Genomic DNA, 17,528 nt, shown 5'->3' with positions numbered 1-17,528 from the left:
GAGAGAGAGAGACAGAGAGACAGAGAGAGACAGAGAGACAGAGACAGAGAGACAGGGAGAAACAGAGACATAGGGATGGGACCCATGTGCCCAGAGGCCAAGATTAGGTGGGGCTGGCTGGATTCCAGGAAGCAGTATGCTATGTGCATGCGCAGTTGGGTGAAAGAAGTGATTTAGAAGGGGTTCTGGTAAACTTCCACAGAGCCTGGCTGGCATCTGGGCCCTGAGAAGGGGCCACCCCATGTGCTTCTCTCTGCGGTCTTTTCTGATGCCCCAGGCCCTGCCTGGTGTACCCCACTTTCCTCTTCCCAACACAGCCCCCTCTTCCTCCTTCCCAGCAGTGGGTCATTGCGGCTCTCCTGGCCTCTCTCTTCCTTCCCAAGAGGCCTCTGATTGACCATGTGGCCAAAGGAGACAGGAATAGGACTATTTTGGAGAAAGGGAAGGAAATAAAAGAGAGGAAGGACAAAGCCCAGCTCTCTGCTGCCTTCCTGGGGGCCCTGGTTGGGGGGGCCCATGCCCCTTGAGGGACACAGGAAAAAGTGACAGAGGGTAGTCAGCCAGTCTTGGCGAGGAATCTCCCCCAGCACAAGGTGGCAAGGGGTGGGGCACTGTTATCCCCAGCCAGGCTTAGACCCCAGCCCCTCCCTGCCAGGATGGTTTTTTCCTGTCAGTCTGTCCTTGTGGCTGTCACAATGATACAGCCCTGGGTAGCATTTTCTTCTTTGTTTTGATTTTTTTTCTTTTTGCAGTACCGGGGATTGAACTGAGGACCCTGCACTTGCAAGGCAAGCATTTACTCTACTGAGCTATCTCCCCAGGCTTTCTTTTCTTTGTTTTGAGACAGGGTCTTACTGTGTAGCTCAGGCTGGCCTCAAACTCATGGCGATCCTCCTGCCTCAGTCTCCTGAGTGCTGGGATTATAGGTATGTGCCAACACACCTAACTTTTTTCCAATCTTCAAGCCCTAAGCCATGGCCACAGGAGCTAGCCTCAGAGACCCCTCTCTGCAGCTCCTGCTAGTACTTCCTACCCACAACCACAGGGATCTCCTGGCCCTGGCTGGTCCCCAGCGCCTCCTCCACTCCCCTCTGGAGCCCTTCCTGCTTTGGCCATGGCCCTGACATCACCAGCTCCTGGGGGCTTTCCTTCAAGGTGGCTGGCTCCCGGTCTGTCCTGCCACATGCAAAGCAAGCCCAAATCCTCCCAAACTACCAGAGAAGCTCATTACTTATGCTAAGCCTCTTCTCAGTCTCTGGTGAGGTATCTGTTTGGTACAGGGTCTGGCCATGTAGCTCTGATTCAAAGTGAACTTCCTGTCTCAGCCTCCCCGGCAGTGGGATTACATGTGTGCACCACCATGCCCAGTTTTGGTGGCTGGCACACTGTCCCCAGGGGTGGAGCTGGCACAACATGTAGTACTGGGGATCGAACCTGGGTCCTTGTGCTTTCCAGGCAGGTACTTAGATGGCTGAGTTATCTCTCCAGCTCTCCCACTGGCTTTTTTTTTTTTTTTTTTTTAAGATGGAACTGGGAATTGAATTCAGACCCTTGCGCTTGCCAGGGAAGCGCTTATTCCACTGAGCCATTTCCCTGGCCCCATCCCACTGGCTTTTGATTCTCTCTGGGTCACTGCTTTTCTGCAGGGGGCAGGGTACAGCATAACCGTGCAGCCTCTCAACCTGGAAACCCTGTGGTGGTGTTTCCAACAGTACAGTCCTCCTAGAAGCAGTGGTGCTCCCATGTGACAGTGGCTGTCTCGGAGTCCTGTGGCCAGGGCCCCTGGGCTGTGGGCAGAGGGTCCGGCCAGCAGTCGGCTATGTGGAGCCCCCGGCCCCTGTCTCTTTCCCCTGGTTTCCTGTGTTCCTGGCAGTGTCCTGCATCACTTGAGCAGTCAGAACTGTTGGGGGCTGTGGCGTGGGCTGTTCTGCTTCTCGTGCCCATGGTAGGCAGAGGACGCACAGGTTTGGCATTCTGCATGTGCACATTTGTGGGGTGGTGCCATGCTCCAAGCCGGAGGGACCCAATCTGGGAACCCCAGTTCACCAGGGATCCCCTCACAACACACAGGGTCTCCCCAAACACACAGGGTTTCCCCTACTCTGCTTACTCAGAGCAGGTCGGCAGGGCTCTGCTTCTCCCGGATGCAGAGCGTGGCTGTGGCCCAGTTCTGCTGGCCCTGGCTTTGCCAGTAGCGCTCCTGAGCGACGCAGGCCCAGCCAGCCCTGCTGGCCTGCTCATTGCCCTCTCCCAGGCCTCGGGAGGCCACTTGTTTTCCTGGGGCACGAGGGGCCTGACTCCACATGGACACTCTTGCTTTCTGCCAGCCAGGCACCACACAGCATGTCCAGCTCTGGTGTCAGACACGGGTACCCGCATCCCTTCCTTGGCTTCCCTGCATGCGGTGCCGTCCCCACCCCTCCCCACCCTGCCACATCCTGGGCAAGGTACCTTGTCCCAGTCCACTGCTTTGAGCCTCGGTTCCATCTCAGGGTCCAGCTTCGGCATTTCCTCAGAGGCTGTGGCCCCATTCTCTGTGGGCTCCTGGAAGGAGAAGGCACAAGGGGATGGATGAGGGGGGTGGGGAGATAGCTCAGTGGCTTAAGTGCCTGCCTGGTGAGTGCAAGGTCCTGAGTTCGATCCCCAGTACCAAAAAACAAAACAGAAGAGTGGATGAGGGAAGGGAAGGGCGCCCTGGCTGGCACGGTGTGGCACACAGGAATCCCAGCACGGTGAGAGGCTGAGGCAGAAGAATCACAAGCTCAAGGCGTGTCTGGGCAGCTTAACCTAGCAAGACCCCATCTCAAAATAAAAAATAATAAAAGGGGACAGAGCCCCACGGAGGTCCCTGCGGGCGGCGCAGTCGTGGGGAGGGACGGCGGCCCGACGCTCAGCTTTGCTGCACCACGGCTATGACCAGTGTCAGGTTGTTTGCCGGTGTTCTTAAAAGGCCAAAAACCTGGATTGGACTCTGGGGTGTGCTTCAAAGGACATCTTCACACAAACTCTGTGCTTCCTGGAATCAATATTTATACTTTTCAAGTACCGAGTTGAAGGAAGGCATCAGGTTATAAAACATTTTTCCATACTATTTTATCTCTGAGACTCCCAGCACTTCCAGTATCTCCAGAATATATTTTTCCATTTTTTATAAGACTCAAAAGTAATGTAAGTTCTAAAAAGTCCTCTAAAAAGACTCTGCAAGAAGTAGAAGGTGAGGAGGACTCTAATGAGGAGAGTGACTCTAACAAGAGAAGAAGTGACCAAGAAGAGGAGCTTGAGGACGACCCCACTGTGGTCAGAGACTACAAGGACCTGGAGGAGGTGGTCAGTCCTTTCGGGCCTGGACATTGGGAGGAACCAAGTGGAAGATGCATTCTACAAAGGTGCACTCAGACTGAATGGGGAAAAATCATGGAAGAAAAGCAGAGCGGTAAAAGTGGGAGACACATTGGATCTTCTCATTGGAGAGGACAAAGAAGCAGAAACAGAAGCAGTAATGCGGATTCTGCTAAAAAAGGTGTTTGCAGAGAAGACAGACAGTGACAAGAACCACATGGTGCTACGAGGGTGGAAGAACTTAAAGCTGCCTAAGAAGAATCCATCAAAATGAGTGCATTACTTTTTAGCTCTGAAGCTGCTTTTTAGTGGTAGGAGAGGCCACATAAAAAGACATTTTTATCAGAATAAAATTCTCTTACCATTAAAAAAAATAATAATAAAAGGACTGGACATGTAGCTCAATGCGAAGGCCCTGGGTTCAATCCCCCGTGGGGGGGTGGGGGAGAGCGCATGCTCCATGCAGCCTCTGGCAGGGGAGCTGGGAATAGCGAGAGCTCAGGGTTAGAGCTAGGTGGGTGGAAACCAAGGACCCTCAGTCCTTCTGAAGCATGAGAGGCACTGATGTGGGTGTCATTGTTATTTGTATTTTTCTTTTCCCATTTAGAAAAAGAAACTGCAAAAATAAGAGGTCAAAAGATCTGGGAAAGAATGCCAACTGGCTGGCAGATCGGAGGGTGTGAGAGCAGGTAGTGTGATAATCAGGAAAGGGGGCTCTTGCCTGTCTCCCCTAAGTGCCAGACAAAGCGAGCTACCAGCTGGCACTGAGGCACCTGGCGGGGTGCCCCCAGCCATGCCTGATGGTCCCCTTGCCTCGTTCTGTCTTCCGTCAGTCCAGATTCCAGGCATCACAGGCTGGGACCCCTAGGGCCACTATGCTCACAGGAAAGAAAGCAGCAGGGAGCCAGGGAGACCCAGAAGCCCAAGGCCAGCAGATACCAGCAGGGGTGGGGTTGGAAGGGGTACAGCCAGGTGGGCTCAAGGTTAAGTAGAATGGGAAAGAGGCAAAGTCAGAAGGAAATGGAATGTGCCGGGACAGTCACATGGCCCTGCTGGCTCTGATGTCACGTGGGCTCTGATGTCAGGTAGGCTGAGGCCAGCAGGACAGCACCTGCTGAATGGCTTCCCTCTGAATTCTGTCACTAAAGGAAACCACAGTGCTGGTGGCCCTGGGAAGGTAGGTGCTAGTGGGAAGCCAACGACATGGTTTGAGCAGCCAGTTGGGGTTTCTGTTCTCATGACATTTATGCTTTTGTTCCTAAGGGAACCCAAGGGAACCTGATGGTGACAGTGACTGCGTTGTATCTCAGGGCACTTAATCTGTATCACCATGCTAACCTATGCATTTTTTAAAAAAAGCATCTCAACTCCCTTGACATGAAGGCAGAGTGGAATGAACAGCACCCTACTGGGAAACTCCCTGAACACCTGGAACAGCCTCTCACCTGTCTGGTCGGTCAGTGGCTGAGGATCTTGTTCTAGCCAAGTCTATTTACTTTCAGAGCACCCCACCTCCTGAGCTACTGAGCTGCCCTCCTCCTAGACATTTCTTTTCTTTTCTTTTTTCCTTGGTGGAACTGGGGGTTGAACTCAGGTCCTTGAGCTTGCCAGGCAAGTGCTTATTCTACTGAGCTATCTCCCAGGCCCATTTCTTTTCTTTTCTTTCTTTTTTTTTTTCTTTCTTTTTTGCAGTACCAGGGATTGAACTCAGGACCCTGCGCTTGCCAGGCAGGCACTTATTTTACTGAGCTATCTCCTGGCCCTTAAATATATCTCTTAACGCAGGAAAAGGACACCATAAAGATTTGTTTTGTGAGCACTCCCTGTGCGTGTCATCTCAGTTCAAGCTGTTGATGTGGGACTTTACAATCTGTCTGGAACCGGAAGTAGATCAATGTTCACTTTGCCCCAGTTTTTGTTTTTGTTTTTGTTTTTTTTTTTTTTAAAGGAACTGGGGATATGGCTCAGTGGAATAAGCGCTTCCACTGAGTTTGAAGACTTCTCAAAAATTACTGAAAATCTAGTTTCAGTAAAAGTGGAAACAGAACTTTTAAGTCTTTTCCATTCCATTGGAAATACTTTAAGGAAACCACACAGGTCTGTGCTTCCCTCCCGGGAGTCTGGAGACAGGAGCGTGGCATCCCGCAATGAGAGCGAGACAGTGGTGTGTGTGTGTGTGTGTGTGTGCGTGCGCACACACATGTACACACATGCATGTATGCGTGTGTGTCTGTGTGCCCACCCTTGTCCCACTGTCTGCCGCCCCAGCCTAATCACACCTCCAGGTGCCTGGGCCCAATGGGAACAATGTCACTAGTGATACCCTTTTGTCAAATAAACCCTGGAGTGACTAGAAGCAGGTGCTTTCTTGGTGGCCTACAGGGCCACACCCCTCCTTGGCACATGACTGAACACACCCCAACACTGAAGGAGATGCCAAGGAGAGCCAGAGCTGGGAGTAGGTTCACATCACTGCCAGCTAAACCTTCCTAGGGAAGAGCAAGTGTCCTCCAGCACGTCTCGCCCTCATTCTCTCCAGTCTAGGTGTGGGATTCCAGGGGCTCTCAAGCCCTTCTCCACCTGAGCCAAGCACGGTGGTGCATACCTATAAGTCCCAGCACAGCACGAGAGGCCGAGGCAGGAAGATTGCAGCAAGTTCAAGGCCAGTCTAGGCTATGCGCTGAATACAGAACACAGACCCTATCTCAACAAACAACAGCAAAGACCTTCGCTACACATATGGGAGAGGCCACAGGAACCATCTTGACAGGAGCAGCTGCGCCACACCCAGCCGTGCAGATCTGGACCTTGGTTCCTAGGCCTCCAGACACCAGGTTTAGTTTCTTGTTGAACTGGGTTCACCCTAGTGTTCTGCAAGCGAACATCATCCCTGAATCACAAGTGTGTAAAAGGTCACCTCGAGGAACTAGAGAACCCTGGCTTTAAAAGGCTTTTAACAAAAGTTTCCTGGAAATTTCCACAATACATTATTTAAGAGATTCTTGATGAGAGTCCAAGGGACCTTTGAAACTTTCTGATATATAATCAGAAAGAATCCCAACACCAAGGAAACATGTGTGCACCCCTAGCACTGGGAAATTGTCTGAGGGGCACTTTTTTGGGGGGGGCACCTTTTTTTTTTTTGCGGAACTGGGGGTTGAACTCAGGCCCTTGCACTTGCCAAGCAAGCACTTATTCTACTGAGCTATCTCCCTGGGCCCCTTTTTAACAAAACATTTTTATTCATTTTAATTAGGACACCTTTGGATTGGGTAAACTTCAGTATCTGCTGAGGGTGGTGAGTAATTCTGTGATCATACTTATATTGGCTTTTACCAGAATGATTAACACAGATGTCAATGAGCAAGCCCTGCAGGAGTGTCTGCCCCATCTGTGTCAGGTGACAGCTTCCTCACAGGGTCCACCTGAGCAATAGGAGTCAGTCCCGGGGCAACCAGTAGGGTGCCAGAAGCTAGGAGCAGTGGCCCATGCCTGTCATCCCAGCAGTCTGGGAAGATGAGGCAGGAGGATTTTGAGTTCAAGTCCTGCCTGGTAACCTAAGCAATTTAGCAAGACCTTGTCTCAAAATAAAAAAATCAAAAACAGAAAGCTGGAATGCAGCTCAGAGCAAAGGTATGGGATTCAGTCCCCAGGAGGTCTGGTGCTTGGGCTGAAAGCATTTCTCTCGCTCCATCTTCTACCTGTTGGTTTCCCCCCAAGTGAGATGCCAGCTCCCTGAAGTAGACCCGGCTCTGTGCCCACCCTGAGGTCCGGGCATAGGTGAACCACTCAGATGCTTGCTAGGTGATCACACTTGTGAGGAGCTAAGTGGCCTGCAAAAACGGAAAGGCCACCATGGGGTGTCAGGGAGCCAGACAGAGGCTGCCGGTGCCTTCCACGGCCGGTGTTTACACGGAAAGAAGGGGACAGGTACAAGAAGCCACCAGTATGACCTGCCAAGAGGGCACAGCAGTCACTGCACATTCCCTGCTGAGGCAGTGGGCATGCTGAGCAATGTAGTGGGAGGGTGAGGAGGACGCTGTGACCTCCTTGGGTCCTTCCAGCCACAATCTGAGGACACACAGACAACAGTATGAGCCACGGGCTCTGCAGCACAACACCAGTGCCTGGCTGGTCACGAGGTGCTGCAGGCTCCTGTCATGGCAACGGTTCCGCTTGCCCCCCTGCCCCTCTGCACGCCCTCTTACACCAACTCTTCACACAGAGCTCAGTGCCCTCACACCCTAGGCCCAGAGCACCAGCAGCTCCTGACGTTGGCCGCCAGGACCCCGATGTGCCTGTCCCTGAGGAGGCAGCATGGGATCAGGGGGGATGCCTAGATCTCACAGTACAACTCAGCTCCAGGCTGACACAGTTCCAGGCCAGGTGCTACTGCCAGCTTGCTGTGTGACCTCCGGGCCTTTCTCTGAAACAAGAAGTCCTTTCGGCCTGGGCGGGCGCCCGACTGCGTCCTCTGTCCTAGAGCTTAGGTGCGGGCAGGGTGCGGTTTGTGATGCAGACCCGTGATGTCTGCATGTTCAACATGCAGGAACCACCTTCACAGACACGAGAGGGCACGAACTCTAGTCACCCTTAAAATCTGAGACATAAAGAAGCAAAACTCAGATAAAACGTGAAGCATTTTTCCTCAGAGGCATGGAGAAAAACGGAGCACAAAGCGGCAGTGCTGGTGCCACTGTCACTGGTCTTGACATTAGGGAGGCTGAAGGCAACAGAGTGGGCTGCAGTGAAATAGGGGGGGGGCTGTACCCTGTGATGAGGGGTCACTACAGCTGAGGCCCAGGTTGTGGCAATTGGGGCCACGCCATCAGACCTTCTGACTTCATTTCTTTCTTTTTGAGACGGTGTCTCCCTATGTAGCCCAGCCTGGCCTCCAGATCTTAAATTTTGACGTGCACTTAAAACAATGGACCAGGGCTGGGGATATAGCTCAGTGGCACAAATAAGCACCTGCCTGGCAGGGGCAAAGTCCCAAGTTTGATTCCTGGTACCTCAAAATAAATAAGTACATAAAGCAATAAAACAATAGATGATGTTGTCCAAACCCACATGTGTGGTAGGGAGCACAGCCTGGGTGAAGCCATCTGAAGCCTCTGGGTGGGCTGCAGCCCCGAGTCCACGACTTGCTCTGGCTACAGAAAGGCAGGGGCATGGGGATTTTGTACCCTCCCACCTCTAGTTCCCAGAACAGGGAACTTGGATGTGGAGTCTGGCCAGCACCCATAGCAGGCAGGTCTGTAGGACCAGCTGTGCCAGGCGCCTCGGTGACAGGCTGGCACTTAAGGAGCCTAAGCCATGGCAAGACCCAGTGGAGGGTGACCTTGGGTGGCCACCTGCCTCCTATCAAGGGTGGCAAGGGTCAGCTTTTATCTCAGAGGAGACAAGCATCTATGAGGACAAAGGTTGAAGTGGAGACACATGCTGTGGACCAAATGTCACCAACAGGCTGTTGCCATCCAGTGCAGAGCCTGTCATGGATCGAGCTATGTCCACCCCACAGGCACAAATACCATCCCTAGCTCTGGCATCTGGGAATGGGGCCTTTGCAGAGGGGTCACAGCAGACGCAAGTGGTTAAGATGAAGCCTGAAGTCCATTCGAACCTTCTGCCATCCTTATGGAAGGGGACCTTAGAACACAGACATATGCGCTGAGAGGACATAGTATGAAGACAAGGGATGGAGCGATGGCGTGGCTACAGGCCAAGAATACCAAAGCCACCATGGTTGTGGGCTGGGAGCATCCCAAGGATGTCATCCAAGGCCTGACTCAGTTTCCCCTGGAACCCAGACAAGGCCACAGGAGAGAGAGCCACATAGACGGGCACCCGAGGGATTATGGGCCTGCATCTTGTCCTGCTGGGGAGGTGAGAGCAACTAGGGGCTTCCAGCCAACAATTTCCATAGTGGTGGCCAGGGCAGAGGCAGGGGCAGGGTGACCTTCAAGTGCCTCCCTTCCTAGACCAGAGGCGGCTCAGCTCCTGCGCTTAGGGCCTGAGCAGGCCCTTCCCAGCTGTCCCAGATGCCCTGTGCTCAGGGGAGGCTAGGAGGTCACACACACTGGAGCGCTCCCAGGAATAAGCCTGCCTGCTCTGTAGCCTGACTGCACCCCAGGCTCCCAGGCAGCCACCCCACCTCCACTGCACACACGTACAGCTGGCACCTCATGAGTCCGGGTGTAATTCACGTGGAGAGACTGGCAGGTGTTTTACAGAGGGGGAAACTGAGGCACTCAATTCAAAGGTTCCATCACTGGGAGGGCCAGACTGGAGGCTGCTGCCAGTGTGTCCCTGAACATTCCTCATACCCTGCCTGTCTCCCCTCTTGGGGAACACACTAGGATGTCCCTGAGCTCCTGCAGGGTCCCTGCCTCGGCCTCCCTCTTCCCTAGAGAGGGCATGTTTGGGGGTCCAGGGGGAGAGGACAGAGGAGAACAACGGAGAGCCTGGGCGCTGCACGGCAAACAAACAAGTGTGCACACAGGGGGCTGAAAGGAGGCAGTGTGCGGCGGCGGGGGCTGCGGCGGGCGGGGGTGCTGCATAAAGAGATGTTGTTCGAGGACGCTGGGGCTGGGCACTAAGGCACGGACAGATGGCCTTTTATCCCTCAGCCTGGCTTGTGCCTGAAAGTCCTTTCTCTGAAATGAGATGGTGCCCCAGCCCCATGTCCAGCTGTCCCCACCCCCTGCAGGCTGAGGCTGGGGGGGTCCAGGTGTCCAGCAGCACTGTGCAGCACAGGGCCAGGGCAGGTGCGAGAGGAAGAAGATGCCACAGCTGTCTGTGCCCCGGCTGCCTGGAGCAGCTTCTTTGCCGGAAGCCTTCTGTGTGGACAGCCCACCCTGGTGGCCCCTAAGGGCAGTGTCCTTGGAGCCCAACACTTAGCTACAAGGAGCAGCCCGCTCTGCCTGTTTCCACTTCAGTTAAGCTGCTATTGGCCTTGCTGGGGCCCAGTGAGAGGCCAGGCCCTGAAGGGCTGAACTCTGGCCACTCTTTCCTGGCCTAGGAGGCCACACCTGGTGAGTGACAGCTGTGCCACAGAACCCCCAAAGCAGGCCCTTGCCATCTTCCCCTACAGCTGCCACCAGCCTGGGTATTAGCTCTGCAGGCCCCTGGCTGGGCGTGTGCGGAAGGAGGAAGACAGACAGACAGACAGACAGAAGTCAGCAGTAAGATTGCCCCAGAGGTGTAACTGCTCCCACTCAGATGTGGAGGGAAGGACCAGGTTGTCATGGGGCTGCCAGGTCTTCTGCTCATAGAATAAACCCCTGTAATGCCACTGCCCATGAGCCTGTCACCAAAGGCAGAATCCAGTGGAGACTGGACACTAGCAAAGGGGCAGAAGCTTTCTCGAAAATACAGAATCACCACTCAGGACATGCCAGAGCCCTGCACATTTCTGCAGTGTTAACTGGATTCTCTACCAACTCCTGCCGTGGATCATCGGCACCTGTAAGGGCCCTCGTCTCTGGCTTCTATCCCTCCCCCATTTGGGTTGCATTTCCAGGAACATAGGGTTAAATGCACAGGTGGGTTTCCCCAGTGCACGTTAACTTGGGGATCCGGGGGGCAGTGGGAAACCCCTCCTGGGACCGTGAGGTGGGGACATGAACTGGTGGCTTGTGAGGGTGAACAAGGGCATTCACCTTTCTGGGTCCTTAATAAAACCGTGCTCTTGGCCAGGCATGGTGGTGATGCCTGTAATGCTGGCACTCGGGAGGTTGAGGCAGAAGGACTGCCACGAGTTTGAGGCCAGCCTGGGCTTCCTAGTGAGACCCTGTCTTGAAAAACCAACCAACCAACCCACCCTGCTCTTGCTGCTGCGGAGGATAGCGGGGAAGCAAGTTTTAGCTCTGAGGGCAGGACAGTAAGTCGGGAGGCTTGAGCGCCTCCAGCGCACTCTGCACACTCGGTGAGACTGCGCCTGAGAGCCCCCAGGCGAGCTTTTGGGGTATCCTACACTCGCGGAGCATGTGCGCCGGACCTCTCTCCAGCTGAGCCGACTTGCAGCGACACAATGAATTTCAGTTCTGTTGTGGAACACTCGAAGCCTCCTCTGTACTTTGTTTTCCCCCCTATTTTTTCCCCTATTTTAATTTTATCCCCCCATTTTTTTTGGCAGAACCAGGGATTGAACTCCCCCTATTTTTAAAAGAAATAAACCACTGACCGACAGATATTGCCCTATATTGTAGTTCAAGAGGCAATATTACTAAACTTGTCATTTATAATCTAATGATTTAGGAAATAAAAATAATTGTGCTTATCATTATTTATAAAATGACAGGGCCTGGGAGATAGCTCAGTGGCATAAACAACTGCCTGGCAAGCCCAAGGTCCTGGGTTTCATCCCTGGTACTATCAAAAAAAAAAAAAGGATAAATGATTGTATTACAGGAAACAAAACTAAACCTCCCAAATAATAACAACAGAAAAATCTACTTTGTACCTGACTACTACCTACTACTCTACTACTCTTTCTTTCTTTCTTTCTTTCTTTCTTTCTTTCTTTCTTTCTTTCTTTCTTTCTTTCTTTCTTTCTTTCTACTTTTTCCTAATTCAAATACTTTTTTTTTTAAGACGAGCTGGCCTCAAACTTGCAATCTTCTTGCCTCCCTCCAAGAGTGTTAGGATCATAGGCATGTGCCACCACACCTGGCTCCTGATTGAAATGTTTCAGTGTCCCTTCCCAGCACTGCCAACCCCTTCTTCTTATAGTGGAGGTTGTTTATGATGGGCAGGGTTGACTGGCCTGTCTGGGCAGCATGGTGCACACCAGAACTCAGTGTGTTGGACTCAAGCCTATCTCCTCTTTTGCCTTCTCGTTTAACTGGATAGCATCCAGACCCACCGCATGCTTCTGAAGTTAGCCAAGTGCGTCAGCCCAGGGGCGGGGGGGATTTCTCGAGTGACCTCAGAGCGAGTTGTCCCTCTGGGTGGTCAGTGTCAGTCTGACAAGGCCACAGGTGAGGGACATCACCGACTGCACATTCTGGTGCCAAGCAGAGAGAGCAAGAAGGGGCCACTGGGGATGATGCAGGCGCCCCGCCCTGGACCAGAGTCACCCCTACCTAATCTAGGGACCCTTAGCCCAGTGTGACAAGTTGCTGGCCCCAGAGCACAGAGCTAGCTGGAACTTTCGGCTCTGATGAAAGTGTTCTAAAGCCGGGCGTGGCGGGGTACACCTGTCTCCCCGGCACTTAGGAGGCTGGGGCAGGAGGACTGTTGAGAGTTCGAGGCCAGCTTGGACTGCAAAGTAAATTCAAGGGCAGCCTGAATTGCATAGTGAAAATTCCTGTCTCAAAAAGAAAGGAAGAAAAAAAAGAGAATGTTCTATATTTGTGCTAATACAGTAGCCACCAGCCACATATGTCTCCTGAACCGTGGAAATGTGGCTAGCGTGCCTGCAGAGGTGACTTTTTAATTTGATTTATTTAACTTTAAACAGACACGTGGCTGAGGCCACCATACTGGACAGCAAGCTCTAGACTCATCTGGCAGACTCCTATCTGCAATTCCATCCCCGGGTGCTTCTTAAGCACCTCCTTTTTTTTCTTTTTTCTTTCTAGATTTATTTATTTATTTATTTATTTATTTGGTACAGGGTCTTGCTACACAGCTTGGACTCATGGTGATCTTTCTGTTTCAGCCTCCCCAGCACTGGGATGACAGGTGTGTGCCACCATGCCTGGTTTCAGTGTTCAGTATGGCATGGGCCAGCATGGCATGTGGTACTGGGCATCGAACTCGGGTCTTTGTGCTTGCCAGGCAGGTGCTTAGACCACTGAGCTACCTCCTAGGCTCCTAGTATTTCTTCTTAATGCAGTTTTTTTTTTTTTTTTAATTGGTTAAGAAATGGGCCGGCCTGCTAGCTTAGGGGACTAAAGCACCTGCCTAGGTAGAACACAGAGGCCAGGTTCCATCCCTGGCATGCTGAGCTGACCCCGCCCTTGGGGTGCGCTGAGACCACGAGGGAGACTGCATATAGTGGCACGCATCTGTAATCCCAGCGCTTGGGAGGCTGAAAACAGGAGAATCACTGAGTCCGATCTATATGGTGAGACCCTGTAGACCCTATCCTAAATACAGAAAAAAATATTGGTTAAAAAATAAAAAATTAAATAAGGGGTTGGGGAGATGGCTCCATGGAATAAGCGCTTCCCTGGCAAGCACAAGGGCCTGAGTTCAATCCCCGATTCTGAAAAAAAAAAAATTAAATAAAAATTGCTGTATACCAACAGTAACTCCTTGCAATTGTGAGCCTATTTCCTTGAGAGTGATAACAGAACTTATGTTAAATTTAGTTACCTCCCTAAGACTGGGCATGGTGGCATGCGCCTGTTAACCCAGCTCTTGAGAGGCTGTGAACAGGTGGATCACTACCAGTCCGATTTAGTAGTGAGACCCTGAACACTCTGTAGGTCTCTCCCTAAAAATATAAATAAATAAATAAATAAATAAATTTATTTACCTCCCCTTTCCCCACTGGTTATAATTTTCATATAGCAAAACATGTTCTAACTTTAAGGATTTAGTTTTATAAGTCTTAATAGCTTTTTATGTCCTTGTAGCCAATGTCCAAACCAAGATGTAGAATATTTTCATTACGCACAAAAGTCCCAGGAAGTTTTTATTTTTAATATTTTGAGGCAGGGTCTAAGTTCTCTAGGCTGGCCCTGAACTTGTGTTCTTGTCTCAGTCTTCTGAGTAGTTAGGAATACTGTATAGGCACATATCACCATGTCTGATCCCAGGGATCTTTTTTTTTGAGACAAAGTCTCACTCTGTAGTCCAGGCAGGATTTGAACTACAGTGATCCTCCTGCCTCAGCCTCCCAAGTGCTGGTAACACAGGTATGCACAACCACATAGTGATCCTCCTATTTTCAGCCTCCCCAGCACTGGGATTATTGGTCCACACCACTATGCCCGGTCTCTGGCTGGCTAGGCGTGCCTGAGGGGGTGGCTGGTGTGGCATGTGGTGCCAGGGATCGAACCCCACAGTCCCTGGACACCTTCCTAAGCAGGTGCTTAGTCTACTGAGTTATCTCACCAGCCCTAGCCTAAGAGCGATCATTAAAAAAAAAAAAAAGGCCAGCTACCTAAAGAGGACAAAAGATATATAAAGTTTGTCTACTATATGCAAAAGGTTTAGAAACTAGGAAAAGGTATCAAACCTGTTTTATACTTCCTATAAATAAAAATTTACACAAGAAGCAACTTGTTTCACTTACTGATAAAGATCAAAAATACTGATAAAGACAGGTTGCTGACAAGTGTGGCGAGCAGACATTACTGCATTTTTTGGGAAGCAGTTATCATCTTTTTTTTTTTTTTTTTGCGGAGCTGGGGATTGAACTCAGGCCCTTGCATTTGCCAGGGAAGCACTTATTCCACGGAGCCATCTCCCCGGCCCCCAGTTATCATCTTTACAATCACTTTAGAAAGCAATTTGCATTATTTATCAAAACACAAATTACAGATTTTTCAACACTTTGTTCCAGAAATTTCAAATGTAAGCTATATATTAAGAATGTATATACACCTAGATACAAAGTAATTGTGCTAGAATACATATTGTAGCACTTTTTTTTCCCTCAGCACTGTTGTAATAGCAAAAATCATTAACAGGGACAGCATTTTAAAAGACAAGCTAGGCATGGTGGCCCATACCTATAAGCTCAGAATTCTGGGAAGCTGAGGCAGGAGGATCACAAGTTCTCAACTCATTTAAGAAAAAAAAAAAAAGAAGAAGAAGAAGAAAAGAAAGGCTGGGAATGTAGCTCAGTGGGAAGGACCTGGATTCAATCTCCAGGGCCACCAAGAAAATAAAAGTACACAGAAGTATTTTCCTACATTGCTGATATGTAAAGTGAAAGGCAGCAGGCTTCTGGGGGATGTCTTGTAAGCTTCCTTTTTGTGGGAAATAGAGAGAGAAGGTTGTGCGCACAATTGTGGAATATTCTGGAAGGGTGCACAAGAGCCTGTTGGTGGCACTTCTAGAGGGCTGAGAAGGTGGGAGGGACCTTCAACTCTGCACATTCCTTTGAATTAAATTTTCTGAACTAGGTTTCTATGTAGTTATTCTCTTAGAGAAGGTGGCATCTCCAGTCTCAGTTTTTTTCTTTGTTTCAGAAAGCGGATCACGCTACCTTGCCGAGGCTCGCCTTGAACTCATGGGGATCGCCCTGCTTCAGTCTCCCAGGTGCTGGGATTTCTGCGATGCCCCACCACTCCTGGCTGTGGTGCAATTTTATTTTATTTTAATTATTATTATTTTTTTTGCAGAACCGGGGATTGAACTCAGGCCCTTGTGCTTGCCAGGCAAGCGCTTATTCTACTGAGCCATCTCCCCGGCCCCTGTAGTGCAATTTTAATCAATGGGGCTATCTTTCGTCTGGGCAAACAAAATACTAATAAGTGCTTGCAAGTGCAGTCCACTCAGCCGTGGCACAAGACTGCTTTGAAAAGCCTCAAATTTGATATGTGACCCATTTTGATGTGAAGATTTTATTCCCCCTACTCATCTTTTTTGGTACTTGACTGTTAAATTTTTTTAAAATTTATTTTTATTTTTTGGTACCAGGGATTGACCTCAGGACCTTGCGCTTACCAGGCAGGCATTGAAACCACTGAGCTACCTCCCCAGCTTGTTTGGTACTTGGGGCACAGGCTGGAATTTACGGATGTTAGTTGCTCTAGGCTCACTATCCTTTCCGGGCAAAACCATTAGTTTAATACTCCTCCCACCCCCTGAACCAATGAACAACGCAGGCCCTCTGCATTGCCGATGAGACAACCTTCCTGGGTGGGTGTCAGGGTGCACATCTGTAATCCCAGAATTCTGGGAGGCTGAGGCAGGAAGATGGAATGTGTGTTAGTGACTTAGTGAGATCTTGTCATAAAATAAGACAGTTTTAAAAGAGCTGGCGATAGGGCTGGCCAGATAGCTCAGTGGACTAAAGCCCCTACATAGGCAGGATGAAGCAGCTGGGGTTCAGTCCCCATCCTTCCGTGCCCCCGGGGCATGTGAGATGGTGGTGACTGAGACTGGGGATAGTGGTGCGAGTTTAAAAGCCCAGGGCTTGGGAGGCTGAAAACAGAAGACTCACTATTAGTCCAATCTGCCTAGTGAGATCTTGTATACCCTGTACCAAATAGATTGAAAAAAAAAAAAAAAAGGGCTGGAGCTGGAGCTGGAGCTGGAGCTTAGTGTGAAGTCCTAGGTCCAATACTCAGTGCGGCACACACAGAAAGGACTTTCAGAATATTGATTGCTATTAATTAAACCAGTTTCTGGGACACACAGACTTGAAACAGCCTATAACCAAGCTCCTAGGCCACAGCTCTTAGTGCATGGGAGGCTCCGTGCCAGGTGGCTTCCTGCAGACTCTGCTGTCACCAGGGGCCACCTGGCTCTGCATCCAAGTCTCACGTCTCCTTGGTCCTCTGCCCATCCTGAGGCCCCCTTCCCCTGTGCCTAGGTTCTCCTGGTCCTTCCTGCCAGTGCTTTCCAATCTTCTCCTAGAGCACAGGAGCTGCGCAGAGAAGGTGGGGCCTGGGTCTGAACTCTGGGCTTCACTTATTTCCATGTGGAACTTGGCAGCGTTTCCTGCTCCATGTTTAGATGCCCTGACTGTGTGACTACCACACGCCTGTCCTGGGGGACCAGCCTCTGCTGCAGGGACATCTGCTCCTGAGGGCCGCTGGCTGCTAGGATGGGCCTAGGGTGGATAGCTGGCGCTGTCCCTACCTTCTCTGCTTCAGGGTGATCCAGGGTGCAGAAGAGAAAGAAGTGTGCACGTGTGCGTGTGTGTGCATATGTGCACGCCCTCCCTTTGCCCCTAAAGATGTCATCTACAGCCTGTTGAATGAACTCCAGTTTGGGTCTTAAAGAACACAACAAGGGAAATCAGGGAGGAGGGACCCCGCCCTGGGCAGTCACCTTTGTGCCCGGCACTCTGGAGGAAACCACAGGTTGGCACAGCCCTGGTGAGTCATCACCATGGGCTTTGATCTGCAGACCCTTGGGGCCCTGCCCCAAGAGTGCTCTTCCTTGGCCCAGGGACCTGCATGACCAAGAGGAGAGGTGGAGGGGCTGGGGAGATAGCTTAGTAGAATAAGCACTTGCCTGGCAAATGCAAGGGCCTGAGTTCAATCCCTGTTCCGGAAAAA

The 17,528-nt window shown here is 51.1% G+C and overlaps 1 protein-coding gene across 1 annotated transcript in view; it reads right to left on the bottom strand.

The window, feature by feature from the left end:
• The window catches only part of Fa2h (fatty acid 2-hydroxylase), a 50,598-nt gene that overhangs the window by 19,164 nt on the left and 13,906 nt on the right, over positions 1 to 17,528 (bottom strand). Inside the window, exon 2 of the mRNA XM_004625785.2 lies at positions 2,452 to 2,544. Within this exon, the coding sequence (XP_004625842.1) occupies positions 2,452 to 2,544 (93 nt within the window). The remainder of the gene's footprint in view (positions 1 to 2,451; positions 2,545 to 17,528) is intronic.

The sequence above is a fragment of the Octodon degus genome, unplaced genomic scaffold, assembly GCF_000260255.1.
Source record: "Octodon degus isolate 3935 unplaced genomic scaffold, OctDeg1.0 scaffold00011, whole genome shotgun sequence".
Classification (NCBI taxonomy): domain Eukaryota; kingdom Metazoa; phylum Chordata; class Mammalia; order Rodentia; family Octodontidae; genus Octodon; species Octodon degus.
Note: the sequence above shows the minus strand (reverse complement) of the source record. Positions and strands in the feature narration are given on the sequence as shown.